The 27,963-nt window shown below is 41.6% G+C and overlaps 3 protein-coding genes across 5 annotated transcripts in view; 1 reads left to right on the top strand and 2 right to left on the bottom strand.

Moving 5' to 3' along the window:
- LOC145456697 (uncharacterized) lies at positions 1–27,397 on the top strand. 3 transcript variants are annotated; one of them, XM_080334800.1, is made up of 19 exons: positions 1–646; positions 710–818; positions 1,919–2,058; positions 2,119–2,245; positions 2,582–2,713; positions 15,069–15,242; positions 15,919–16,050; positions 16,112–16,282; positions 16,426–16,486; positions 17,009–17,146; positions 18,428–18,530; positions 18,593–18,734; positions 18,796–18,890; positions 18,949–19,072; positions 22,632–23,103; positions 23,283–23,745; positions 25,451–25,920; positions 26,376–26,686; positions 27,150–27,397. In XM_080334800.1, exons 1-19 carry the CDS (start codon positions 498–500, stop codon positions 27,261–27,263), a joined length of 3,627 nt encoding a protein of 1,208 aa, XP_080190926.1. In that variant the 5' UTR covers positions 1–497; the 3' UTR covers positions 27,264–27,397. The 3 variants fall into 3 exon arrangements, with proteins under 3 accessions (XP_080190926.1, XP_080190924.1, XP_080190925.1); XM_080334798.1 differs by having other exon boundaries at positions 2–646; positions 18,422–18,530; XM_080334799.1 differs by having other exon boundaries at positions 4–646; positions 18,422–18,530; positions 26,379–26,686.
- Positions 1–27,963, bottom strand: part of LOC145457681 (WD repeat-containing protein 3-like) — a 108,294-nt gene that overhangs the window by 79,580 nt on the left and 751 nt on the right. The gene's annotated exons all lie outside the window — the stretch shown is intronic.
- Positions 3,102–13,480, bottom strand: LOC145456698 (proprotein convertase subtilisin/kexin type 7-like). The gene is made up of 12 exons (XM_080334801.1): positions 12,026–13,480; positions 10,752–10,841; positions 10,374–10,468; positions 8,858–9,693; positions 7,754–7,898; positions 7,544–7,691; positions 6,216–6,332; positions 5,494–5,641; positions 5,230–5,431; positions 4,549–4,727; positions 4,281–4,386; positions 3,102–3,913 (listed from the first exon to the last, which is right to left on the bottom strand). Exons 1-12 carry the CDS (start codon positions 12,525–12,527, stop codon positions 3,518–3,520), a joined length of 2,964 nt encoding a protein of 987 aa, XP_080190927.1. The 5' UTR covers positions 12,528–13,480; the 3' UTR covers positions 3,102–3,517.

The following is a 27,963-nucleotide window of genomic DNA, read 5'->3' on the forward strand; positions in this document are numbered from 1 at the left end:
TTGCGATTCAAGAATTTAATTACTTCGATGCATCGTAAGATTGCGTTACAGTAAATAGATAGGACGGATTCGAAACGACTTGAAATATGGTCTTCCAATCAAACAACAAACTTTGCCTTGTATTCATCATGAGGCATTCACGCTTAATGACAACTTCAAAAGTAACAGAAAATAGCATGAAGATGGAGTGACGTGCGCCGATGGCGCAATCGATATTTCCTATTGTGATTCGGCAATGGCAAGTTCAGGCCTCTATCACATGTTGATGAAAAATTGATTTACTCATTGACAAAACACTAACCAGGGTCCAGGGTCAGTGTGATTTCACTGATTTGCTTTTCGAAATTCATCGGATTTGTAAATGACATGTACCGGCATCGACTACATCCTCCCGAGTCCTGACCCTTCTACAGAAAGAAGAAATCTTTTTGAAGAAACCATTTTTATTTGTAGTTTCATTCTATTAAGTATGTAGCCTACGGTTCACTACAGCAATAATGCACAGAAACACAGATACCCTCAACATATACCAAACCGCTTTGAGGAGAATCAATCGTTGCTTCAAGGAGTACTATGATCATCCTAACGGCCCGGTTCAAGGAAAGACATTGCATTTTACATCACAGCAGATGAGGAATTTTCCAAAGTAGGCTATTATTTTGTGGATCTGGTTTGTGATTACAATGATAGCATCGGTTTTATTTTTCAGTCTCATCAACTTTTTCCAGAATGGACCAGGACATAGTTTACGATTTCAAACTGACCCAGATCAGTTTGAGAGAATGTGTGAAAATATGAGAATCTTGAATGATCTCAAGGTGTGTGCCTCGTTTTGTAATGCATGCTGAATTTCCGTCATATCTAGCCTATCTCAGATATGCTGCCAGTTAATGAATTAGTATATTACGGGATCGGGGTGACCAGTTGGTGAATGGTTTTAAAAACCCGTACTGGCCTAATTTTAACCCTAATATCGTCCATATTTTGCATATACCCAATACTGGTTCCCATCATAACCGGTCTCTGAAAGTTGTAAGTCATGTTTGCTGTAATTTTTAATCCACCCCATGCAATATAGATATCAGGACATGACGGAAGTTTGATCTTACCAATCCGGGAATCCCCATAACATGTGTTTTTTGACTCTATCAAATTTCAACTTTTCACACAATAGCAACTGAATATGCTGTGATTTATCCTCCTGGAGTGTTGTGAAATATGCGACCACTTCTGTAGCCTACTTGTATGACATTTTACACAAGGTTATATCGTATATTTCAAGTGAGGATTGCAATTGTGACTTGGGAGTAGAGTAGGACTGATCATAATTTGTAAATCTTCTGCTAGCTCAGCATCGTATCTGCTGAGTTTGCTATGCTGATTACAATTTAATCTTAGCTTTGCACAAATACCATAGATATGCAACTAGTTGTCGGGTATTTCAGCATGTGAATTGTCAAGATTGAGTATTGAGTTGAATAACAATTTACCGAGCTGATGCTCTGAATAGCCTACAAAACAACTTATTTATATGGATATAATATAAGCTACCATACGTAGCCTGGTTGATCGAATTATTGAACCCATTGGAAGCCAGTTTAATTAATGACATGTCAATTCTGGTCTGTATTGACTTAATTAGAGAATCAATTTGATCTTTTCAAATTCCAATTCATCATTCGGATATTTAACCCGTTATTTTCAAGTGCTTGCGAATCTTCTGTGATTCCCACTCGATTCAGTTTTCATTTTGAATGTAACTTATTGTCGGTGAGATGAATGTTTAAATAGTACATTTCATTAAACTATCTTTCATTTATGTGTAGCCTAACTCTGGTGACATTTTTACATGATTACTTCTGGACAGGGAGTATGCGGTAATATTCTGTTCATACTCAACAGTTTTCCATCTTTCTAGGTGACGTGTGTTGGAGAATACACAGTTGAACTGCAGCTTTTCACATCATTGCAAAATCTTCATATAATCGGACCTTGCCTTGGAGATATCAAAGGTTTGCGTTGTGCGAGCTCTAATTTAGTATCGTTGATCGTGGAAAAGTAAGTGAATTGTCAGTCATTGGTAAGAATGAATATTATGTTCTGATATTTTGCTGGCAGCGGAAACATATCTCTACGCGAGCTGTTGTCGCAATGCTGTATGGATGAGAGTCGACCAATTGTATGGCCACAGTTGTTATCATTGAAAATATCCAATTGTGCTTTGAGGATACTGGATGCCTCTCTGGTAAGTCAGTGTCGTAGATTTACCAAGGTAGCATGGTCGTTCGCTGCAAAGAAGTTCAGCAATAGATTTCTTGAATGATGGCCTGCTGTCAGATAATGCTTTGAGGGAGATATTTATTTCTGTTTTAAATAACATGCTGGACTTTTGTCAAATGAAATCAACCACCGCACCTGTATTTCAATTTTGACTTTGAACAATATCTTTGCATATTGTCATGAATCCTTATATTCTCTTTGATAGGCCGTGTCGCCGCCATTCACTCAAAACTGCCCCAGATTTTAACCTTTTCCTGTCAATCTCTCAATAATCTTTGCTTGCGATACACCTGATTTGCAGAAATTATTGCCGAATCTTCAAGAACTTGATGTCAGCTTTAACGAACTGAGTGACGTGAAGGACGAGTTGAGTTGTCTGGAGCAAATCACCCACCTCAATATGGGTTTCAATCGCATAAAATCGATTCCGGAGGTAAATTGATTTTATGTTGGCATGTCATTTGATTTTCTAGACATCAATTTCTTTCAATTAGTTGTATTCATTGGATTGATATCCTAATTTAGCAGATACGCTATGTAGGGTTGGTAACTCAGGGTCTATAATTTTTCTAGGAATTTTAAAGCATAGAATTGCAATTTCATGCCTTGTTCAAAGATGAAAATTTACCACGTGCACAACTGTCCAATAAATAATGTTAAATTCCAATGACGGAGAGACAAAAACTGCTGATGTAGAATTATCGGTAGCCTATGACTGCTGATTGTGTTCGACGCGCATCAGTCGCACAAGATTCAGTCATACACTGAGCAGAACGATAAATTCAAATCACACCTAAACTCTTTCTCGTCGCTAGGAAATCTGAGGGTGCAAAAAGACAATTTATTTCAATCGACACATTGATCGCATTCAGAAAAATATAATCGCGCTTGGCAAGCAAAACCAGTCCCGCAGAAAACATAATGAAAGTCGCCATCAATTGAATAGCTTACCAACTATGATCACAATGCATAGGGTTCACAGTGAAGGGAAAAGTGCGCAGTTTATCAAATCATCATCTTCAAGCAGTTGGGGATTGCCGCAAGCTTGTTTGAAATTGAGATCCAATGCCTGCAGTGTCATTGTTGCTTGTCTTGCTCTGATCTATCCAGAATGCGTTGCAGACTTCGGTTCAATGGCAAATTAACATTTCGTCCTCTCAGAATATGAGCATATGGATGATGTTATTTTCTGATATACAACCTGTTTGTGTATGCTGTGTTTGTCGCACACAACAATTCACAGAATGCATTTTTGCGTTTCCGAACAGCCCTTGTCCGTTCTGCAATGTTGAGGTATTAGCGGCGGACTCTTTATAAAGCTATTCACAGTGACTTTTTGTTGCAATGTTTGCGTCTCCTTGGTTTCGACGCAATCTGCCTTCTTAGAATCACACACGTAGTAGAGTCCCCAGAGTAGAAATAAGCAGCCGGTAATGCAAGTGAGTTTCAGCGCTCGTTCCGACGTTGACATTCTGAGTAGAGAATTCGATTCGAAGACACGCTTGTTCACAGGGGGGCAGTATCCGATTTGGTTTTCGTAGTTGCCAGAGTTGTATGATTGGTTGTATTGCGGTTTGTACCATGATTGAAGGTATTGACCATCCATAGCGGAGGTGACACGTTCTCGTTGCCTCTGCAATGTTTAACATTCAAGTTTGAATTTACAGTAATTCATATAAATGTTCATATATTAACTAAATTTCAGTGGGTTAATGTTATGCATGCAATATGCTTCAGAAGCTATTGAGTATTGAAAGTACACAGTAGGATGAGCTGGTAGCCGAGAGCTAGCGTTGAATTTCTACAACTTGGTGACTTTTGGCTCCATAATCTCTGCTGTGTTGTAATACTGTGAAATTAGCCTGACGTTTGCCACTACAAATTATGCAGTTGCATTTCCGGAATTATATTCAGGCGCTCAATGATAGTTTACTTGATTAAACCCAAAATCTGGGATCTACAGCTTTTGCTCTCGGGCATGCTGGTGGTTCTGTATCTACCTCAATGTCCTCTGCAGTCAGGGACGATCCGTAGAGTATCAGTTTCCAACTTCTCAATTCGCCCGGCAGTGTTCTCTGATGACCGCTTGTGTCATGGATGATTAACCTGTGGAATAATGGCGCTGGTATTCAATAAGGAATAGCATCCACTTGCATGAAAAAAAATCAGTGACAAATTTATTGATGTAATCGTACTAGAATCCGAATCCATGATGATACACTCCATGCCACTAAGAGTAAATTTATCATAGTGAATAATAGTTCTGACCTGTAGACGCCGTGCGGTTTCTCGCCCCAACACTTGACAGTGGTGAATGCCCAATTCCAAAGCCCAGTCTTTGAGTCGTCGTTCTGACGCGGTTTGCCTATGACTGAGGTAGTTCCGGACGGACAGACCAAGGTGATGAATAGATCGCCGCGGCGCGGGTGATCAATGTTAACGATCACCTTGAAAAAAGTAATTAGTTACCTTTTGTGAAAATTTGAAGTGAAGAAAAAGTTATGATTTTAGAAATCACCCTACCACAGCTAGAAGTGGGCCGCGACCATAAAAAGATTGGGAACTTAGAATTTCAAGGTATTACATCTACTGAAGAACAAAAAATGACTGCAAGGACCAGTTCTGCATTGCATTGCATCACAAGATCAATCATTACACTGCGTCAAGGCTCAATTTTACTTGAAAAATCTAAAATTTGCTTGTAACTTTTTCTATTGTACATTTCAAGACAAAGTTCTATGGAAATGAGATAGAAACATGTTGCTTCCGCAGCTCTTAAGCCCAAAATTAGCTATTATCGACTAGTTTGATGAAATTGCACGGCCACTAGAGGGTTCAGGAACCTGAAATCATGAATAAAGTGATTCATTTGAGATTTGGGACCATATCTTATATGCCATACGATACCATATATGGACACAATAGTATCAAATTGGAAATTGGGGTTACCGAGACTTTTTCCAACGTGCACAGCGTACTCTCGTTGCACTCCTCTTCCGTCACTATCGTCGTGACGATCAGTGCTCGCGATTTGGCGCTAGGTATCACTCTCCTCTTGTCTTGGCTTTTCGCCTCGAACGAAACCAGCCACGGGATGCGGTGCCACACTCGTGCCGCGTTAACCAGCCGCCAGGCATTCAGTAGACCAAACCTGTTATGAAGATGCTTTGTAAATCGATGAAGTTTTTTAGGCGGTTGTGCGTTTGGCATTACCCTCTTTTGTCGCTATGGTGAAATCCGGCTGCGTTATTGGTCCACTCGTCTTCGTCTGAGTGTATTTTCACGGATGTCATTACCATGATGTACTGTATGTCTCGCCAGGACAGGCACGGCCGCGCTTCTAGCATTAAAGCCACCATTCCTGAAAGTACATGCGAATCTTTGCATAGAGCAAAAGCTGTCACATAGCATGCCTGCTGTTGCAAGGTGCTCGATTAGATTTCGGATACGTGAGTCGATTACTTAAGAATATTGGTGTTTTTTGGTTTTGCCGACTTGCACTATTCAAATAATTAGGTCTTAGACTACTTCCATTTCTACTTTTTTATACGAAACTTTAATTTTCAGACTTATTTCGTAAAAAAGAGAGTACCGGTAGTTTTGGTGTATAAGTTTGCATCACTTGTATGCGTGAAAACGTCACACGAACTGCGAGAAATAGCCATCGCAGTAAGCACTGAATATATTGCAATTTCAAAAGTACTAGAGTATGTGAAGCCTCGACCAAATCTAAATTTTGAATCGACTTCAGTATTTTTTGGGTCTTTCATTTTCTACTTGCCCATAAAGTAGTTTTGATAGGGTATTGGAAATTGCTAGTTCTATATATAATCGAGTAGAAATTCACGGCGTTGCTTCTACATTTACCTGAATAGCGACATTACTACTATGACCACCTCTGGTTTGGATATAACATTCCCAGCCAATACCCTTACCTGCCGCTAACGGGGTGGCGGCGCTGGTCCCAGTATGCGATTCGGTACATCCACTGACCCGTCTTTTATTCGTTCCGAGCGTCCAGTCCGTGGTTACTATCTTTCTGGCTTTCCCATCTGAATATGAATCGACATACTGGTCTGCATGCAAGCAAAGTCTAGTTTTATCGGACATGGTCAGTAGGGCTGTTCAAAAATTACTTTTTTTCCTGAATCTTGCTGGTTACTTGATTAAATCGTTAGGTTGCCTTAAAAAACGACGCATACCAAATTTGAATTCATTCCGACAAATATTCGCGGGTTACGTAGAGTTTGAAAATTTTGGATTTGCCCAAAAACGCAAAAATTTTTTTTTCCAAATTTTTTTGCCAACCCCATGAAATTGTTGGGCTGTCTTCAAAAACTATGCAAAACAAATTTGACTCAATTCCAAGCCGTAGAAGCGGAGTTATTTCAGTTTTTATTCGATAATTCTGGGATTATCCTTGATTGGTGGATAATCCAAGAATTATCACCGAAAAACTGGAATAACTCCGCTTCTACGGCTTGGAATTGAGTCAAATTTGTTTGGCATAGTTTTTGAAGACAGCCCAACAATTTCATGGGGTTGGCAGAAAAATTTGGAAAAAAAAAATTTTTGCGTTTTTGGGCAAATCCAAAATTTTCAAACTCTACGTAACCCGCGAATATTTGTCGGAATGAATTCAAATTTGGTGTGCGTCGTTTTTTAAGGCAACCTAACGATTTAATCAAGTAACCAGCAAGATTCAGGAAAAAATGTTATTTTTGAACAGCCCTAATGGTCAGTAACGAGAGACTTCTAATATGTACTCGCCCAAGTTTTTGGACTGTTTCACTTCAATTGACAAGTATAAAATGGTTTTGGGACAAGTCTCCGTCACTTTTACGAGTGAAATTGTCGTTAAAACTACGTGTAATAACCCATGCATCACAGCAACTAAGTACATACTCCAATACCGTATCTATTTGTGGTGTCATTAGAGATTCTGTGCAGAAGTAGTCAAACTATTCATTGTTGGTATGTGGAATAGTAAAAGTAACATCGTAAATCTCTATCCACTTAAAAGTAGAAGTAACTATATCTGAAACCTGTAAAAACTATTTTGTGTGCAATAGAATAGGAATGAATATTTCGCAGAACTGAAGTAAAACCAAGTCTAAAATCATGGAACATGCAGTCAAAACCTACTTCTGTACTTCAAACCAGCAGAAGATCCTGATTACTGAGCACATCTGATTTTGTGTCAACCGTGAAGATGCATCTTTGAGTAGAAACGCTGACCACTTTGACTGCTTTTTACACCTACCTTCCGCTCCGGCTCCGCTGCTGAAAGTACAAGCCAACATTGATGCGCATTCCTCCGCATATGACGGAACTCGACCGAACTCATCCACTGCGCCAATCGTTATTGTGTATATAGAATTTGCGTATCCGTCATAATTGCAATTGTCGCCCTTAAAATATTAGGGAGAGTGATATGCTGTTTGCAATGTCGCGCCAAAATCATTCTTCTCACTTTGTGCCCGCCGTTTCCGCTCGCGACTATGTACACACTGCCGTATCCCTGGCGGCCTTTCACGATTCCGTGTTGCAGCGCCGCCTGAGCCAACGGATGCGGGCCGTCTACCGTCTTGCCATCGTCTTCTGGTCCCCACGAACAACTGCAATACCAGTATACCTCACGATCAGACATATGCGATTACCGCATCAATGTAATCGATCACGGTTACTTTTGAAACACATATTAAGATTCAGGATACAACAGAATCGAAACTATGATTGTCATTGGTAGGTCTAATTATCTCTTGAGGACGGGGAGCATATAATTCCAGCACCGGTACTTGAAAAACTTGTGTCTGACTTCTCGAATCAAATCACTAATATTAATACTCGATTCAGATTTGACTACTCGAATCATTGTGACCAACCCTCGCGATTACTAGGGCTGGGCACAATGATTCGAGTTTTTAGTACTCGAATCTGAATCAAGTATTAATTTTAATGATTCGAGTCGAGTAGTAAAAGACGATTTTTTCGAATGCTGAAATCACACGCTCCTCGCCACTAAAAGTTAATTTTTCGACGACAATTATAGTTTTGATACTATTTTCCAATGTGGAAGGCTTAAAACCATGATTAACCTCATCGAAGCATACGAAACGTAGTGCAAAGCTACCAACGTTATGGGAAATAACACATTTCCGAAGTCGCACTGATCCAATAACCTTGTCACAAAGTGCAAGGAAATCGGTATGGTCGAAAAAATACCAAAGTCTCTTTAATTTGATGGATAACAGGCATTATATTCTTTGTTGTGGCATAAAAGGTACATATTTGAACTACGTCATAATGAGTGATAATCGAATACTCGACTCGAAGCATAATACGTGATGCAGAACCGAATCACTGAGGTACTCGATTTTGACCAGCCATAGCGATTACCCATGTCTTCTCACAGTAAATTGAGAGCGGTAAGCTGATAACGCTCATTTTGACTGGGTTTATGTTGAAAATAATCGCCATACTTTGTACGCAATCGCAATTTTTCCTTTTTCGCTCCTTTTTATGACCAGGTTTAAGACCCAATCGTTATTGACCAGCAAATACCTTGCGTACTTACCTGTAGATATCATTTACATCGAAGTGTTTGTTAAAGGCGGCAGCCTCCATAGAGTCCGTAAGCGGCCCATCCAGTATCCGAATGCCGCTAAATTTAGCCCCATGCGCCACACCAATCCCGCAATGCTGGTTAGCGGCAGCCGCTATCTCACCCGCGCAGCGCGTGCCGTGTTTATTCTCCTCTTTTTGATCACGTACCGGAGTCGGATCGTCATCGTTTGAATTCAAGTCAAAGCTGCCTTCCGCGCAATAGTTTTCTATCAAGTCCGGATGGTTCCACTGTACCCCATCGTCCACCACGGCCACGACTACCCCTTTCCCGGTGACCCCACGTGCCCACACGCCTGTCACATTACAATCTCCGACACCTTTACTTTCAGAGATTATATTCTCTAAATGCCACTGACGGTAATACAGCGGGTCTTGGAAGCGTTTGGGTCCGTTGTGAGTTAGCTTCGTTTCTTCACCGCTGATATCTTCTTCGTCAAGGTCTAACCCCATACGCCGAGATCCAACGCCTCCCGCGCTGTCGACGCCAAAGATATCTACATATTTAGAGTTCGGGGTAGCGCCGGGTATAAAACTCGTGACTGTGGACGATTGGGAAGCCCCTTTCGCGATGTTGATGAAAAAATCGTGTCGCGATTTCTCTTCGTCCGGTGCAGGGCTTGGTGTGGAAAGCGGTTGGTTTGATCGCGCCGAGGTGGTGTTGAATTTGGTGATTTGATCGTATGGGTTTGCTGTGCTGACATCGGCAACTGCATAGCTGCTTGAACGGATTCGATGCGTGAATTCGGTGGTTGGCACGGAGGCTCTTTTGCTGCGGCATAAGAGTTCCTGCATGCACGACGTGTGGGTTAGCTGCGATGGCAATCGGTTACATAGGGCCAATGTTCCCTCCAATATTTGAAGAGTCTGCGCACACTCACCAACTCACTGCGCAGACCCTTGGACAACAGTGCGTAACGACTAAAAAAAAGGTCATCACTTCGGATTTTTTGTGTGCAGCTTAGATTTTCTGTGCGCAGAGACCGTGTCAGCACTGCGCATTTGCGCACGTGCGCAACTTAGAGGGAACATTGCATAGGGCCTCTACTTTTTTAAAGTATTAGAATAGTTATGATTTTGGAATACTTCTACTTTACAGTTCAATTTTTAACGCAGGCCTAGAATATTGACTATTATATTTATTCAAATATCCCTACTTCTACTTGTACTGGTGGGATGGATGAGTTTAATTCTACTACCTCATGACAACGATGACTAGCTCCATCAAATCTGGTTAGCTCTCAAAGTCAATGTGTAGAAGGGTCGCCCGAAATTTGAGCACGTGACTTTATAACTCAAAAACTAACCTTAACCCAAACCATAACCCCTTACCAAAACCCCAACCCTAGGTTTAACATAACCCAAGTCTCATCCTGACCCTAACTTTAATCCCACATATTCGAAATATCGCATGCCATTATGCCTACCATTGTCCGTGAACCGTTTAGTTAGAAGGTACGGAACTTTACCTGACGCCCTTGCCACTCGACTTGTGCGTTGGCGAATAAGTGACTTTTGTCCGCCGAATCAATTTGTTGTTCCCGTGTCGTGGACGATTCGACACCTGCAAAGTAATCGCGCCGTGACTCCTCGATATTATTTATGCATTTTACGGCAAACGCTCATCTTACGCGTACGCCTTACGCACGCGATTCTCGATTGCTTAATTTAAAAGCCCTCAAACGTCGCCGAGAGTATTGCTTGAACGTGTTTTTAGAAAGTCCTTTCCCCGTTTAGAAATCCATAATTTGAAACCGAACCCACTTGACTTACGCCGGCTGTCGTCATGCGAAGGGGTGGGAAGAGTTTGATATTACAAGTTACATTTTGTCGCCGCAAATATTTACCTTGTGCTGCGCGGCCCGTAGTGTGGGCTACCGCCGACGCCATTGTGGTCCAAGTGTCCGACGCGCCACGCTTTGTGAATAGATAATATCCTGCGCGAGAATAAAAAAAATATCATTTGCGATGGAAATAGCGGCACTGATCAGCCTTGCGATAGTAAACATATGGCAATTTCAATGGTGCTGTAAGAACAATGGCTTCCGCATGCTAATCTTCCGATTTCTAGCCTCTCGCGTTATATGAATCTATGGTTTATTGATTATGCAATACATGATTCGTGGAAATGTCACTACTTCGATTCTTGTGGCGTAATCGCAACCGATTGTAGCAAAATAAGGTTCAAAGGCCTTGACATAAATGTGCATAAAATCCGCGTTTATCCTTCTGACTGTGAGTCGTGTTTTGAAGATCCTGTGATGCGCGTATGTCATACGATCGATCTTCATCAAAACATGAGCTTTACCGTCTTCGGAAAAATAGTGCGGGGGGTGCTTACCGCGCGTATCCGCATCGAAACACCAGGCATTATCAATTAATAAAATATGAGCGCCTATAATGAACCGAGAATCACGAAGCCTGCCAACGCACTCTGAGGCTGTTAAGTTGTCCGGAAGTGCGCGTAAACACGATGCAGAACCGATGGTCGCGCCAGCTTATACGCAATGACTGGTCGTTTTCAGAGACCTTATCAGTACCGAATGACATTGAAACCGACGTGGACCGACCCGGGGTAGCCATGACGAAAAATATTTTGGAGGGTACGAATATCTATCGTGGCCAGATTTAGGTAACTAGTATATGTTCACTGTTCAGATTTTCCAAATTCGATTAGAATTCAATTGCTGCATTCGCAAAAGCTTGGAAATTGAATTGCATTTCAACGTAGAGAGAAATGCAACAAAATCACGTTCAGTTCATTCTCATAAGCACGAGAATGGCGAATGTCTGTACGCCAAGCTTGGCTCATTTCGCAATATTATATGGTTCTCTTGTAGCATTTTCATGAAAACCGGAAATTAGATTAGAAGGAAAACTACAGCATGGAAACATTTCACAAAATAGAGTAGGAATATATTACCGCCATTTCGGTCTTATAAAACAACTAGAATTATCTAGTCTGGTTCACGTAAGCGCAATTCGATACTGCGCGCTTACATCGATTCAAATACACGGCGTACAGGACGCGTAATCCGTCGCTCAATTGTGACGTCGGGCTCATCAGAAGCGCACACGGTTAGGTTATTATTTCCGCTCGCATCCCGAGCCTATATCCCACCTTTCAATTCGCCGATTTGCCCGTGATTCTCCAGCCCGTGTCTTCTCGCGATCATTTCGGCGGACTTGTCCAGCACCTCGCGACTGGCGTCGTCTTGTCCGTACTTTAGCTTAACAGCCCACAGCCCGCTTTGAAAGTGGTCAGGAACAGCTGTAGTGTCGCTACCCGGTGACAGCTGTTCGATGTCCACGTTCATAAGCGGGTAACGCTCTAAAATGTCCCTGGATTCGGGGCGGTGACGAATCGCCAGTTTTTGACGGCATTTTACCAGCGCGCTTTTGTAGACAGCTCGCTTAGCGGTCGGCGTCGCTAGGTAGTTTGAAATTACGCTGTCGCATTCCGATGACGACGACCCGGAGCTGACGCAAGACCATGAAAGCAATACCAGCCACAGAACCGTAAGCTGTGGCTGTCCTAGGGCATTGCATCGACGTATTCCATGAATCAATACAGCCAGGGAAGAAATCAACACCGTACTAGCTTCGATGCCGAACAAATACATTTCTTCATTCTGTCTTGGATTATCTTGATATCCGGGCGGTCAGTGGTTCGGCAACGCTAAATATCCGACAGTATAGATTAAGATTAATCAACCGTGAGACATAATGATTCCTAGAAAAATGAAATGACTGCAGTATTGCTCGATGATTCCAACCGGCCGAACGCTCCCGGCGTTAATCAGTATATGAGCACAACAACAATTGACAATCCCCGACAGCTATTCCTATACAAACGACGGAATCGGGTTGTACCATTGTCTCGACCATGGAATTTTTTCACCAAGCCAACGCATGCGAACGTGAATTTAACTATCCAGATATTGATTTCATGCTCCATTTTCCCTACTAACCTAAAAAGCCATTGTGCATGCTGTGGACGCAGTAGCGTATATCGACTCGCTCCTGCAAAGTAGATCTCGCTGAGGTGTATAACCTGGCAGTGCTGGTATGCTATGCTGCTATCTATCGACGCCCGTTGAGAAATATTTTGACGCTTTCCGATATATTTATCTGTCATAGTCATTTGAGGCTTCTTTTCACTGCATTCCCTCAGGCATCACAAGGCTCAGGGAATTGAGCAATAATCGCCGTTTTATTTTTCGATTAAACGCGCTCGGTTCAGTTCATTTTACTAAGAATTTCGTTGTATTTTTTTTTTACTAATATTGTCAAATTATTCCATTCACTGACAACTGAAAATGCGAACTCGCACAGCTAACCAGACTCGGAAGTATTTAATACACGCGCGCTCCTCACGACATCTGCCTTCCGTAGAGTTAGCGAGGTAATCAATAAACTCCGCAGGACCGTGCTGTTATGAAAAGCCGTCGCCAGCTGGTCGAAGACTCGTGTCGCGCTTCGCTGATTTTAGGCTCTTGCAAATATTGTGTTACCGCGCGGCTACGCCTGCTTGCCTCGGCCAATTGTAATCTCGTTAAAACTACACAATGTCTAATACGATTACTATGACCAGCAAATCCGAGGTTTCAGGACTTCATCTACTGTTCAAATCGAACAGTGTACTTACTCTTATGTCTAACTATCCTATTGATATACAAAACTCACTTAGACATCATCTTTTCATCAAATATCTCATGAAGGTAGCTTTATATAACGAGTGTAAAGACGAGTGTAATGCGACCTGTTGGTGAATCAAACTGTTGTTTGAGTTCTTTGTCAACACCAGTCACTCAAGAGATTCCTGATACACTTGGTTACACAATATGGTTGAAACATGATATTATGCCAAAGACAAACAATGCTATCCCTACTTACAAGGCTACATTCATTCATAATATAGGGTCGGCAAACTCATTTTAACCTCGGGCTACATAAGCCTATGGACTGCCTTCACGGGTCGCGGGCCAGACTTGCAGGCAGAGGAGGTAAAAGCTGTCAGCGTTGGTACTCAAAGTAGATGCAACATTATATAGTAAGGGTGTTAAAAAATGACTTAATTGTACTGGCTACTTGATAAAATTGTTAGGTTACCTAATTAAAGCGTACACACCAAATTTGGTCCAATTCCAACCAGTAGCTGCATTGCTACAAGAGAAGAAAGTTATTTATTATGTAAAAATAAATGAATAAATTTTCAAAATTTTCTGTTCACCTCATGGAATTGTTAGGTTGTCTATAGAAACGAGAAACCAGTTCAGGCGAAGTTATTGTAGTTGAAAAATTTGGATTTGAATAATATAGTATTTACGGTGGCAAATTATTCAATTATTTAATACCACCCGCCGTAAATAGTATGATTTGAAATCTCAAGTTTTGAACATCAATAACTTCATTTCTACTGGTGCGAATTGAGTCAAATTCGATGTGCATCGCTTTTTCGGACAATCCAACAATTTCATGGGGTAAGCCAGCAAAATTTGAAAATATATTTATTTTTATTAAATAAATCAAAAACTTTTTCTCTTACAGCAAAGCCACTATAGGTTGGAATTGAGCCAAAATTGGTTTGCAGTGTTTTTTTAGGTAACCTAACAATTTTATCAAGTACCCCTATTATATATATCTACTCGTGTACGGGTAGGAGTAGTGGTTACCAAGACATGTCAAACCTGCTTCAAGTGGAAGTAAAAATGAAGGTAGTACAAGTACTCAAATAAGTAATTTCAACAAGTAAATTTGGTCGATGATTCGCATACCTTTTAGTTCTAATAATTTATTCGACTATTGCAGGCCACATAACTACTTTTCTTTGTGGTCATGTTCCTGTCATTGTATTCATTGACTTATTTATGTTTAAGGCGTATTTTTCCGCGTTGTGCTTCCAGAAAGTATTCCTGGTTGACAACTTTCACAGGTTACCGTAGACAATGGACAGTGTACACCAGCGAGTGTTTGATTTATTGATTACACATTGTTCATAGTGTGCAAATCTACAGTCCTCATATCTTATCGTTATCGTTCTTATCGTTTGTTGTATATGCTGACGATTACCCCTGAAGGACTCTCGGCTCGAAAAGATTCGGGTTTTGATATATTTTTGATATGAATATATTATTAAAATGTATATTAACGTTTGTTTTCAGTTCGCCGGTGACATCAGGTGGAGGCTACAGTTCATTTACCTTCCTTACAATGACTTGTCGGACTTGGAAGGATTGCAAGTGCTGGAAAACGTCATCGAATTAGATGTCGGCCATAATCTGCTGGTGCTACACGACATTCTGGAACCGTTGCGGCACTTAGCAAGACTTGAGAAGGTAAGAGATATGTTGCCAGATTATAGTGGTCTCAATGTGACTATGCGTGGACTAGCATGCGCTGGCATTCTATGTGTGAGTATTTACTCATGCTAAGAGATTTGTGTTGAAGTCAAAGTAAAATGATTTAGATTGAGTAATAGCTGTGCAGGTATTGGTCCACCTCTTGTTGGGACTTGCCACTCGAGTATCATGTCTATGTGTGGTTAAGTTTGTTTGACACCCTGGTATAATGTTGGTGTAATACCCAAACATACACCCATATATTATACCCAATAGGTAAGTTCTGACAGACTCTGAACGTAATAAATGCCCTGTGAATAGACTTGGTTGCTTGTTGCATGCCAGGCATATTGATGGATTTTCAGCCAAGACCTACACACGGTTGCAATCTCATTGCATTCAGGGCATTCTCGTGGATTCCTGAGCATATATCTTTAGCGTTTGAAATGATTTGGGCAAATCTATTGCTGCCTGTTGGGATGGGATGTGAATGTCTGCTTGCAATAATTTGACACATCGAATGTTCAGATGTGGCCGAAGCAGTGTAAGTATAGTGTGAGTCAAGTGGTGCTGAAAATATTTGTCCAACGTCCATGCATTCCCATCAAAGTTTTCGACTATCGTTATTAGACATTGTATCGTACAGTGCAAAATTGACACGGAATATTTTCAGTTGAATCTCCGGGGGAATCCAATGTGCTGCAGGTCCAAGCATCGCGAATTAGCGGTCAGGTTTATATCTTCGCTCGCTATCACTTCAAGTTTTTGCCTGGACGGTAAACAGCTCACGAACCATGACCTGGCGGTTAGTTAGCCTGGCTTTTGTTCATATTGTCTTGTATGTTGACACAATTGCTCGGTTTCAGGAGGCTATGTACACTCCCGTCGCTGTTCAATACAATAATTCCCGACAATTTGACACAAGTATTAACAGTGTGGAACAAGACTCTTACGATGTGAGCCTGTCGCCTTCTAAATTCTCGCAGAGGTACCCCAGGAAAGAATCGTTCTTCAGGTCGAGCGCTAGTAATTTCAAGGTAATCGCCGTTTCCGATCCTTTGTCGTTATGCATATCACTCATGAATCACGGGTGTATCCTCTCAAGAGTATCCCTTACAAAATGGCTGTAATGGCTTGTCCGTAATCGATATTCCTAAGGTATTGATTTAATGATTTGTAGGTGGACAGTGAAGACTTGGCTCGGAGGGATTCAAGCAATTCTCGTAATAAATTCTCTACAGGTATGATGAATGACATAATGTTATACAATTTCATTGTACAGTACAATCCATACATAGTAGCCTGCATATCTGATGGAAATTTTGAGATGCACAATTGCACATGCACATTTATGACTGATATGTGTTACTTAAAGATTCCTCATGGAAGCCAAGCTGAATGAACATCGGAAAGATTTTGGACTTGAAGCCTCAAACTATTTTTTGTTGTTTGGTTCAAACCTGTCTGGTTCTGGCTGGCCCAATGCACGCGGTTAGATTCCACTTCGGACACTGTGAAACACTATTTTACTCAATAACATCACAAGAATTGGGTTGTGACAATTTCACCAATCAGAGGGGTCAGAGTAGTCAGCGTTAGTCTACCTAATTACAAGTAGGAGTCGCGATTTCTAAGTCCTGTCAAAACTATTTCAAGTGAAGTATCCACATTAGTAAATTGCAGTTGCTTCCACAACGACCTCCTCTCTGGATCTATATCTCTGGTGACTGGGTTTTTTATTCGGTATCTGGTGTTTGTTTTAGATATTGCTGACAGAAGTTCTGTTCAAGATCAAGCTCCGCTTTGCATTGAGAGCCCGTCCACCCCTTCTATTGAAACGCTGGGGAGCTCGAGCTCGTCTTCATCGTCCGTACACGGTGAACCTCCTCCCTTGGTAAAAGGTAAGTGCAGTGTATCACAATGTCACAAGTCATATCTAGTCGTTGCACATTTTGACTCGAGTCAAGTCACTCGATTTTTTAAGGTGGCTCTGCTGATACAATACTAAACCTCAGATAGTTTAGATAGTTTAAGCAAATGAATATGATGCCATACATGACCGACTTAATACGCCAGCAAGATACAATGTAAACCTGCACATAATCTAAGAGTACTATAGACGTGTAAAACCATATCTGTTCGATTTTAATCACAGCAGATGTTTGGAAGGAAGGAAAATTTTGTTTCGAGTCATCAGTCGTTCCGCATGTCTGAAATGACGAGTCAAGTGACGTCAATTTTCTAAAGTGACTCGAGTCAATTCAAGTCATGTAAAAAAGTTGATACGATTCAAGTCAGGATTCCGGTCATGCCAACACTGGTTGAAATCTTAGTGGCTGATGAGATCGGAAAACCCCAGTAATTTTGTTACATTAAAACGATGGATTTTTGGATATCAGACACTTTTTACAATGTTATATGCCACAGAATCTGACGAGTAACTTTGCACCGGCTGACTTCAACCTTGAGCCTGAGCTTCAAAAGCAAAGAAGCATCAGCTCAGTTTGGTTTAGTAACGACTTCATCAGATCAATACACCACGATTGCAATACAATGAAAAGATAGGATAGTCGAAACGACTTGGAGACACGCACCTGGGCCTAGGCAATGTAGAAAAGAGGCTTATACACTGAATGAATAGTAAAGATGATAATTTATTAGAACAAGTGACAAAATCAAGGTCGAACACTGTTTCACGGGGCATTAATAACACTCGTAATACCAGTAGACCAGCAGCGGATGCTACATGGATAGACCGTGTTTCATTGTTTCGCCATCGTCATATCTGTTCATTACATCACATCACATTGTGTCTTGTGCATCGTGGACTTAATTGCATTGCATGTCTAGAGTATTAAAATTGCAGATATATTATATTATAAGTTGCGGGGTCCTAGCTGTATAAGTGTATAATGATCTCATGGCGGTGGTAAAGTTTACGCCATAAAGTTTAATGCATTTCTGACGGTATTTGACGATGCATTTTGTGGTATAAAAATTCCGCATCAATGTATCATGGCTTGAAGCTAATGTGTAGATTTCATTGTGCGGGGTCAAATTTAATTGCTAATCTATAGTACATGGTCATTGGTCAGTCTTGTACCGACGCATCACATTGCTAATTTCAATGTTATAATTGATGCTTTCCACGGAAGACATTAACAAATACTTTTTAGTTACAGATATAGTCAATGAAGATAAGAAACAAAACCCCTTTCCCAGGACTTTGTCGGTGACGGAAGATCTAGTAGACAACGCCATGATTACAATAGTCGCCCAAAAATGGTATGGAGTACATGTATCCTGTCACATTTCCAAATGCTAATTTTCGCGTAACAATCATTTAGCAACGAGGGTGAACTCGGTAATAACGTTGAGCTGATTCTGATGAAGGACGAGTTACTGGAAACTGATTTTGACAGCGGTGCTATTCTCGCTACTTTCGAATTTTCCGCAATCATAAGTATCACTGTGCTGTCGCCGCGAAAGGTATGCCAAGAAGTCTGGTCGTCGATTGTCTCAATATCATGTGGAAATTCCGTAAATTTAGATCAACTTGAAATTTTCTTACCGGAAAAAACAACTAAACAGTCGCGTGTACGAATTCCCCAACGAAAAGATGCAGAAGCTGTCTTGGTTTTTTGAGTGAGATATTCAAAAATTTGTTTTTCTCGTTTCGGAACTAATGCCCATCGTTTATCAGGCAACTCAAATCTATATGCAAGAATAACGCAGTCTCGAATATGCACCATCTCGTTTGTTTGAAGTGTTCCAGCCAGCTCGTCAGCGCCGATTCCTCGACCGTTTGTACCTGCGGAAGTAACATGGTAAGATGAATTTGCAAACTGCGTTTTGTAGCGTAGTGGTGACTATTGATGCCGTCCTATTCGGTATTTTGTAGTGGATCGCATGAATTGAAGCGAATCAAATCTCATTTTTACCGCTGATTGATATACTTTTTACACATCGTGGGAATTGCAACAGTAGCTGATAATAATCAGTAGCTGGTAATTAGGGTTTGGAAAGATCAAGTTGGATTACGAATTGAGTGTCAGGCTTTGAGTCTTGCGTTCGAGTATCACATACTGGTACAGATGATGTGAAAAATTCAAAGATATAGTTTTTATGTGACCACAAAGAAAATTCCCGGAATTCACCAAATAAAGATGATTTGCTGTTGTTTTCGGTAATGTATTCCTATATCAGTCCGCTTTGTGTCGATCCCATGGGTTGATCAGGAATTCACAGAAATGTCATTTCTACGAACGTCATGTCATAGCTGTGTACTACACGTTTTGTGTGCCGTGATATGACGAAATCAAAACTATGATCTATGCCAGGGGTGGGCAAACTACGGCCCGCGGGCGGCATGCGGCCCGCAAGACCGTTCTGTGCGGCCCGCGAGAGTCTAAAGAAACTTTTTAAAAATAGTGATAAAATGCGTACTAAAAATCGAAATAATGCAGGGACCTGATTTAACTTTTTCTTGGTATATTTCACCTTGATAATTCAGTGGTTCTCAAACTGTGGGCACCCCCTTGGGGGCGTGAAAGCATCTGAAGGGGGGCGTGAAGCTAAGCTCAACTGAAAAAATTTTCCCGCTTCACGCGATTTGCATACAGTTCATAGTTTTTGCTCTGTATTTAGTATGAATTTCACATTTTAAAATCTCTCATCAACAGTCCTAACCTTCCATGTCATCAAACTATCCATTAGGTTTGATAGCATCCTGGCTGCCTTTTGTGATATGACAATGAGCAGGCCGTGTTATTTTTGGCATTTCAGGAGCCAGATGCCAAAACTGCCAAAAATAAAAATTTGAAAATGCCTAAAATAAGCAATTTTTGGCATATGCCAAAAATAACACGGCCTGCCGAATAGTGTATTTCGTACATGGTGTTGTGTTAACAGGACCGCGTTACAAGCGAGAAGAGCGTTTGTGAAAGGCAGGTTTCTTAATCTGGGTCCAGCCCACCCATTAAGGGTGAAAGCATGGTGTCCTAAATGGTGTGGGCACAACGAGATTTAACGGCTAACTGCATTTGGTTTACGTCATACTTTCCATTTGTCCAAAGGCAATTTTATGACCATTTTTGACTGGCTTGTCGAGCGCAAAATTTGATAAAACGGGTATCAATGAGAAGCTGCCGCCGTACTGATTATTGAAATATAAATTATATTCTGCTCATGGAACTGGAACCCCCAAAATCAACCACGATTTTTGCATTGTGATCGAGTTGAACATTGTGACGCAACAAACTGTCTGGCTATTTCTGAGCTGCATAGTCTCGTTTTGCCAGACAGTCTTGTTGCGTCAATGTTCTTAAACAAGTTAACCTTACCAGGACTCTTCCATGCGAGTTGGTAATATTAAAGCCACCTGAAGTGACAAAAGTCCTCCGAAAATATATCGGTACACTGAAGGAGAAATGATAGTCGGGCTACTAAATAGAATGTGTTGAGAGACAACACAGGAAACTCCTGGAATAAAGGATCGGGAAGAAAATTCCTTCCGCGATGAGATCGATGGCACTGGCGAAGTGATCTCTTTTCATGATGCATGGAAGCCGGTTCGGCCCTCCAAAGATTTTGAAGCTCTGAAAACCTTTTGCGGATGACTGGCAACATTCTTTCTCTCAACGGCTACTGTTGAAGCCGATATTTCCCAGATTCGCTGGGCGAGAAATGAATTTTGGAGAAACTTAGCTGCCCTGAGTTTGTAAGCACTGTTACAGTGCAAACGATTCAAGTCTATTCAACAGCTGTAACAATCAGCTGTTGAGCGTGCTTGTTAGGCTTTTCTTTTTCTTTTGCTTATTGGCACCGATTCCGATGGATACTGCACATTTTGTGGTTTCGTTTGATATTATTATTCTATGAAATCGTTAGGTTTTTTCTTCTTCTTATTGTTTGTTGGCACTGATTATGTGGATGCTGCACATTTTGTGGTGTCTTTTGACAAACTAGCCCAAATAAAGCGTTTTTGTGACTAACTCGAGGCTGAAACTATCTATTTAGAGGACGATGCCAAAACTGCCAAAAATAAAAATCGAAAAATGCATATGCCAAAAATAACACGGCCTGACAATGAGGGATGCGCGAAATCTTTCACCATCATAAGGGGTGGGGCATGTCTTGAAAAATTTGAGAACCACTGTTCCAAGGTTAATACTTCCTATATTATTTTTTATGTTTAATTTTGCTGCGCGACAGCCCGATCTCAAGGCCCACACAGTAGACCTAACTCAGATCGCGAGTGAGATTTCAGATTGGCTACTCCTGTTTTAATTATTTCAGGGATGCGCTTATAAAAAACGATTCGCTCGAGTCTTAGAGGTAGATTCGTTCTGTGTATGCGTATAATTGGGGTAATATTGTTTTATCTACACCTGCGTGTTTGAAGCAAACATGGTTATGGTGCTGTCAGCATTGTGTGTTCTGGAATTTAGGCAAAAATCAGTAAATCTATGAACAGATCGTTGCTCACGGATTTAAATTTCAATCCTGTTCTAAGAATCGCGATAACCGACTTTCATCTCTATAGTTTTGACAAATTGGTTATTGAGGTCGGCCAGCCAGCCTATGAAATCTCGCGACTATGTTTCTGACGCGTGTACGATATCACCAAAGCAATGTTTGTTTTGTTTTAAATAAGCACATATACTATCTCCAAGTCCTCACTATATAATCAAATACCAATATTGCGTTTTGGTTTATAATCCCAATTTTATATAGTGCGGCCCGCGAATGGACTCAGATGTTGAATGCGGCCCGCGAGCTCAAAAGTTTGCCCACCCCTGATCTATGCGTATGCTTTAAATATTTGTGAAGATATTCTCATTCTAGGGCCGGGCGCAATGATTTGAGTACTCGAATTATATAGTGTAAAACTGACATTGAATTCTTTGTGGCCGTGTAAAAGGTACATATTTGAACTTTCCCCGTCATCCATCCTCAAGATGTCATGTTGAGTGGGAAAGGAGTGTCGAAATTATGATTCTCGTTGATAGTATAATTTTAAACAGCTTCTTGGAGGTACAGAACTTCAATAAACAATTGCGTAGTATATTCATATTGGAATGAACCCGAATATTTCCGGCTGACACTCGTCAGGAGTTATCTTCAGCAACTAGTAAAGAAGTAAAAAAAATCATCGTATATCAACAATCGTATCACAAAATATCACATCACCAGCATGAAATTTCAAATACGAGAGCGTTCAATGTACTATTTTTAGATGGTACACAAACTTTTTTTTTGATAGTATAAAGTCAGTATTCGAAAAAATTGTCTAAAACTAAATGATGTAAAAATCTACGGCGTTGCTCATGCTTGCGCAACAACACTAAAGACTTTGACCAACTCGCCATGTTTCCTTTCCTTCAGGCTGTAGTGAATCGCGAAGAGCCATCGAATCTTATTGCGACCTTGTCGGAATGCGAAGAGGCCGCAGATACCGAAGGCGACGACGTCGTGAAGCTCCTCGACGAAGACCCAGAGAATCGGGACATCAGCCTTTCGTGGATGCACGACGCGCCCGCGCAAGCCAGTCACGCGTCCGGCTCTTTACCGACGTACTTCCGGGAAGTCCTGGGCGTTCACACCAATCAGTCGACGGCCACAAATTTACAGGCTTCGGCGTTGCCCGGCGAAGACGCCGACAATCCCGACATGCAGTTTAAGAGCTTCCCGAACCTGCTGCCGGCTCACGAGATCTACAAGCTGGTGCAAGTCACTCCCGGCGTCGCTGCCGGAGCTGTAGGAGAGGTCTCGACCGAAAAGCAAACAGTGAAATCGCCGTTGAAGGCCAGACCTTTCACGCCACAATTGTCTGGCTCGATTTCGGATCGGGACATGGGTGAGCAAAGCTTTTTTACGAGTAGAGTCCGTCACGTGATTTGGTGGCTGGGTGTGTGTTGAAGTGCTTCTACTTTTCATTAATGCTCAAGTAGGCAAGAGTGGTCACTAATGGATTAACTCTTCATATTTCGAAGTACTGAAGTACTACTCTGACTGGTGACTCAAAATCGTTCTCAGATCGGGAACTGGACCACCATAGAAAACAAGTGACTTCAACGCCCCGCCGTAAAACCAGGGGGCCCAAAGTCGGAATCAGGCCAGACGCGTTGCCCAGACTGCCACCGCCGCCTGACTTTGAGAAGCGTCCAGGTGCCGGCACCTCCGTGGACGAGGACCTCTGGTCGCACCGCACCAAATGGGGCGACCTGCAGCACGACCAGGAATGGCTGCGGGCCTTTATCGAGGACGAGCTTCTCAGTTCCGGGGAGCTGCTGATGTGCATGCGGCGGTGCATGGTCCTGGGCCGGACCGGCGGTCAGCTTGCGGAATCGGCGGGGCAGAGGACGCCGAGCAAGGGGCTGTTTACGAGGAGAAACGACTCGATGCTGAAGCAATCGTGCGGGCCCGCGAGTAGCTACGTCAACTGTCTGTTGATTGTGACTTCGGCGTATTTGCATATCATTGATATATCGGACTCGAAGTAAGGCCTTTTCTCGTCAGACTACTTACTATTCTACTGCTGTTTTCGGTTTATTTGTGCAAAACTACGACTGGAATAGTTACTTGAAAATTGCTTTTGAATTGTACTTGAGTAGAAATTTACGATGATACTTCTTCTTCTAATTGATGACTGCCTCTGCCGGCGCAGCAATAAGCAGAGGTGGTCAAAATAGTCATAGTTGCTACTCTGATAGAAGTAGAAGTTATGCCGTGCATTTCTGTTTGATTACAGTTAGAAGTAGCGATTTCAAAGACACGTCAAAACCACTTTGAGCGGAATAGAAAATCAAGGTACAAAAATGTACTAGAGCAAATAGTTTTAAACGTAGGTTTGGTCGATTGGTGGCATCCTTTTTGCAGTTAATCGAAGGTGTGCACTAGGGCTCTTCAAAAATGACTTTTTTTCTCAAATCGTACTGGCTACTTGATAAAATTGTTAGGTTACCTAATTTAAGCCTACACAAAAAATTTGGTACAATTCCAGCCAGTAACCGCTTTGCTACAGGAGAAGAAAGTTTCTATTTATTATATAAAAATGAATAATGAAAATTTTGAAAATTTTCTGTTCACCCCATGAAAGTGTTAGGCTGTCTATAGTAACGATGCTGACCAAATTTGGTTCAATTCCAACCAACGGAAGCGGAGTTATTGCCGTCGAAAAATTTGGATTTGAATAAAATAGTATTTACGGTGACCGATTCTTTGTTTATTTATTATAGTTGTGCTCACCGTAAATACTATTTTATGCGAATCCAAATTTTTCGACGGCAATAACTCCGCTTCCGCTGGTTGGAATTGAACCAAATTTGGTGAGCATCGTTTCTATAGACAGCCTAACACTTTCATGGGGTGAACAGAAAGTTTTCAAATTTTTTATTATTTATTTTTATATAATAAATAGAAACTTTCTTCTCCTGTAGCAAAGCGGTTACTGGCTGGAATTGAACCAAATTTTGTGTGTAGGCTTAAATTAGGTAACCTAATAATTTTATCAAGTAGCCAGTACGATTTGAGAAAAAAAGTGATTTTTGTAGAGCCCTAGTGTGCACCTTCAAAATTGCCGGACGTATCTTGGCCGCTAATGCAAAATGACGCTATGAATAAGTGTATTTTCCGAAATATATTCAGTTTCCATGATGTGAGGACTCCTTCACTAAGTTGTCACGACAATTTCTATCCTGAAACGAAAGAAATATATTGCATCACTATTTCTGTGTTCTAAAATCCACAGTTATCAAGTAAGTAGTACTGCGTAAAAACTTGAGTATAAGTGGAAAAGTCGTCTAAAAAGATTACCACATGAGTAAGTAATGCAAAACCTGCTAAAAGTAATCGGAGAAAGTAGAAGTAGTGACGACCTCTGTGAGCTGGCGTAGTGCAGTTCGTGGGAATGCGATTCTCATCCTGAGGTGGTCAGTGACTGAATACTTGTGCTTCTCCAGGGTATTCAATTAGGATTTGCCGTGTTTGTTTCTTTATGGAAAATAGGCCTTCCTATAATGCTTGCTTTTTTACTTATTTGGAAATCAATGCTTGTGTTTGAGTAGATATTTACTTGAATGTGTTTTTTAAACTACTTCTGCATGTAATTTAGTATAAATGTACATTACCGTCTCTGCCCGGCAGTGTGTGCACCGGCAAGCTGTCTGTTTTCCCTAGCTTATCAATTCTATTTTACCTTGCAGCACAATCGGGCCGGAACAGCTACAATCGTTCGCGTTGGAAAGCATCGTCGGCGTCACGAGCGGACTGAGATCGCTGACGACGGTGATCGCAGCCGGCGTCTTCGACGAGAAAAAACCCGTTCTGCCCGGTTTCCTTCTCGTGTTCGCCGTGCCCTTTTCCGCCGCCGACAAGTGCCTGCAGTTTCAGAAGCGCCTCCTGGCTAGCGTCGCTCAGTGTAAAGTCATTAACGCCAACACGCTGCCGCGGAGGGTGCCGGTCAAAAACGTTTTCAAAGAGGATTACGCCTTGCCGGCTAGACCGGCTGACGCGCGCAGGCCTTTCTCTGATTTTTTGGAGAAGAATTTCTCGGAAAACGTGTTGCTGCATCTGGACTTGTCTGCCCCTGATGTTCAGTATTCCGGTTCTGCAGATTTCGAACGCCTTCTCAACGAGGATATGTTCTGCCATTTTCCGTGCTCTCTACTCGATGGTAAGATGTCTTGCGTTGGTTTTGCTAGAAGTGGTCACAGTAAAGAAGTACTTCTACTCTTTTTGCGTACTTAATACTTACCACTACTTGAGTCGTGAGTCTAGGGCGCTTCCACTTCACAGATTTCTGTTTGTTGGGCAAATCCAAACCTAAAATACTTTTTACCGACTTGGAAATCGCAACTTTTACTTGTACTTGAGCACCAAAGATGACTGCTTTGACCACCTCAGAAAGCAGTTGACATTGGTGCTCAAGTGGAAGTAACGTCATAAATTTCTGCTAGAGTACAAGTGGAATTAGTGATTTTCAAGTAAGTATTCTAGACCTCGTGTTGCCAAGTAGAAGTCTGCAAAACCTGCTCTAGTACTTCAAATAAGTAGAAGTACTCCATCACTGGCTGGCTTTCTTTACTAGAAGTAGAAGTGATCTAAAACCTAATTTTTGTTTTTGCTAAGCAGACGGTCAAGGCGCGGAGATGCCGGCTTTGTTTGTGATCTCCTGCAGCGGGTCGCTGTCTGTGGTGCACGAAAATTTCGAACTGGCCATGCGAGCGTACGCTATGGCTTTGCTGCTTAGCGTGAAAGAAAAGGGTCGAGAGAAAGTGCTGGAGGATGAGAACTCGCTGATCATCTCGAAATTGAGCGCGGTTCACGCTTCGAATCAGATGTTCGGCATCAAATTCACCAAACCCAGCGCGGTGCTGACTGGCTTTGTGCGATTTGCGAATCAGTCCGATTATCTGCAGCTTTGTTTCAAGGACGATGAGGTAATGTGCAGTTTGCGATTTAGTGAGGAGGTCAATTGAGTCATCGTTGCTGCCCAAGTAAAAATAGAAGTCGGGCCGTAAATTTCTACTCGATTAACAAGTAGAATCGGCAATTTCAAAGACATGTCGAATCTGCTTACAAGTAGAAGTGGAAAACGGAGCTGAAACGTACTGTAGTATGTAGTTTCGAAAAATATATTTGGTCGACGGGTCACATACTTGGCAATTGATTGAATATTGGAATTGCAGATTTGCAGGAATTCATGACCAATGAAAAATGTCTGCTAGTAGCAGTGCAGGTCGGGTGATGATCGTCTCACCACTATGCTAACTCCCACACAGTCATATCCCAAAAGTAATTTCTACTTTACAAAATTTAAGGTGTAAGAAGTAGTGCAAGTCGGCAAAACCCACTTCCGTTCTATGCATTCTAAAGCAACTACAATAGCTTTGTTACTGACAGGTCGGTTGGAGTTTGAAGCTGTCGGACGCGAACGCCGTCGAGCATGCGTTGTCGCTTATAGCTGAGTTTGTGGAGTTGGAAGGAAGACCATCCTTGAATATGAGTTGGCGTTGATACTTTCATTCGTTATTGCAATTCAACGTTGATCTGATGTTGAATATTTATGTTGGCTATCCGATATGTGCAATTCTTTTTCATTTTGCCTGTATTTGCCTGATATATACGAAATATATCTGAACTTGAATTTACTACCGACTTGACGAATTGATGCGTTGGCAGTGCTGCCGGTTGCGACGTGTATTCTTTTGAGGCGCAAATTGCTAGAAACCATGTCATGAAATATATCCCGTTATTATCACGATGGTGACGATGGACTCTACACCACAAAACCGGTAGTCGACTTATCGCAGGGTTGTAACCAAGTCTCAAGTCAATCTCACTTTTATAGTTTTGACTGGAGTCAAGTCGAGTCATTCTCAATTTACCACCAAGTCAGCGAGCAGAGAGTCGAGTCCGAGTCATGGTATTATCATAGTCTTTATTATAGTTTTATAAAGGCTATGGTATTATGACTCGAGTCGAAGTCATTGTGTTGACTGCTCAGTTTCTAGTTGAAGTCTTGCTAAACCCACATTTTATAACTCTGTTTGGTGATATCGAATGGATCGCAATTATAATATACTAATTTTCCGCACTGTTGGCAGTTTCTGATCGCATTTTCATGTATCACTACCAATAGACGAAGTCCCGATAGTGTGATTACTTAACTATTTACTTTACTGTTCTTCGAAATTACAATGAAATGTCGGTCTTG

Source organism: Botryllus schlosseri, chromosome 15 (genome assembly GCF_051294905.1).
Source record: "Botryllus schlosseri isolate E-star chromosome 15, Bs_hap1, whole genome shotgun sequence".
Lineage (NCBI taxonomy): Eukaryota > Metazoa > Chordata > Ascidiacea > Stolidobranchia > Styelidae > Botryllus > Botryllus schlosseri.

Coding starts and splice junctions, on each gene's coding strand:
- LOC145456697 (XM_080334798.1), top strand. CDS start 498: ATGCACAGAAACACAGATACCCTCAACATATACCAAACCGCTTTGAGG. Junction 2,714..15,068: donor GCATAAAATCGATTCCGGAG/GTAAATTGATTT, acceptor GTTTGTTTTCAG/TTCGCCGGTGACATCAGGTG. Junction 23,104..23,282: donor GATTTCGGATCGGGACATGG/GTGAGCAAAGCT, acceptor AATCGTTCTCAG/ATCGGGAACTGGACCACCAT.
- LOC145456698 (XM_080334801.1), bottom strand. CDS start 12,527: ATGTATTTGTTCGGCATCGAAGCTAGTACGGTGTTGATTTCTTCCCTG. Junction 10,842..12,025: donor GCAAATCGGCGAATTGAAAG/GTGGGATATAGG, acceptor ATTCTCGCGCAG/GATATTATCTATTCACAAAG. Junction 4,387..4,548: donor AAACCGCACGGCGTCTACAG/GTCAGAACTATT, acceptor ATTATTCCACAG/GTTAATCATCCATGACACAA.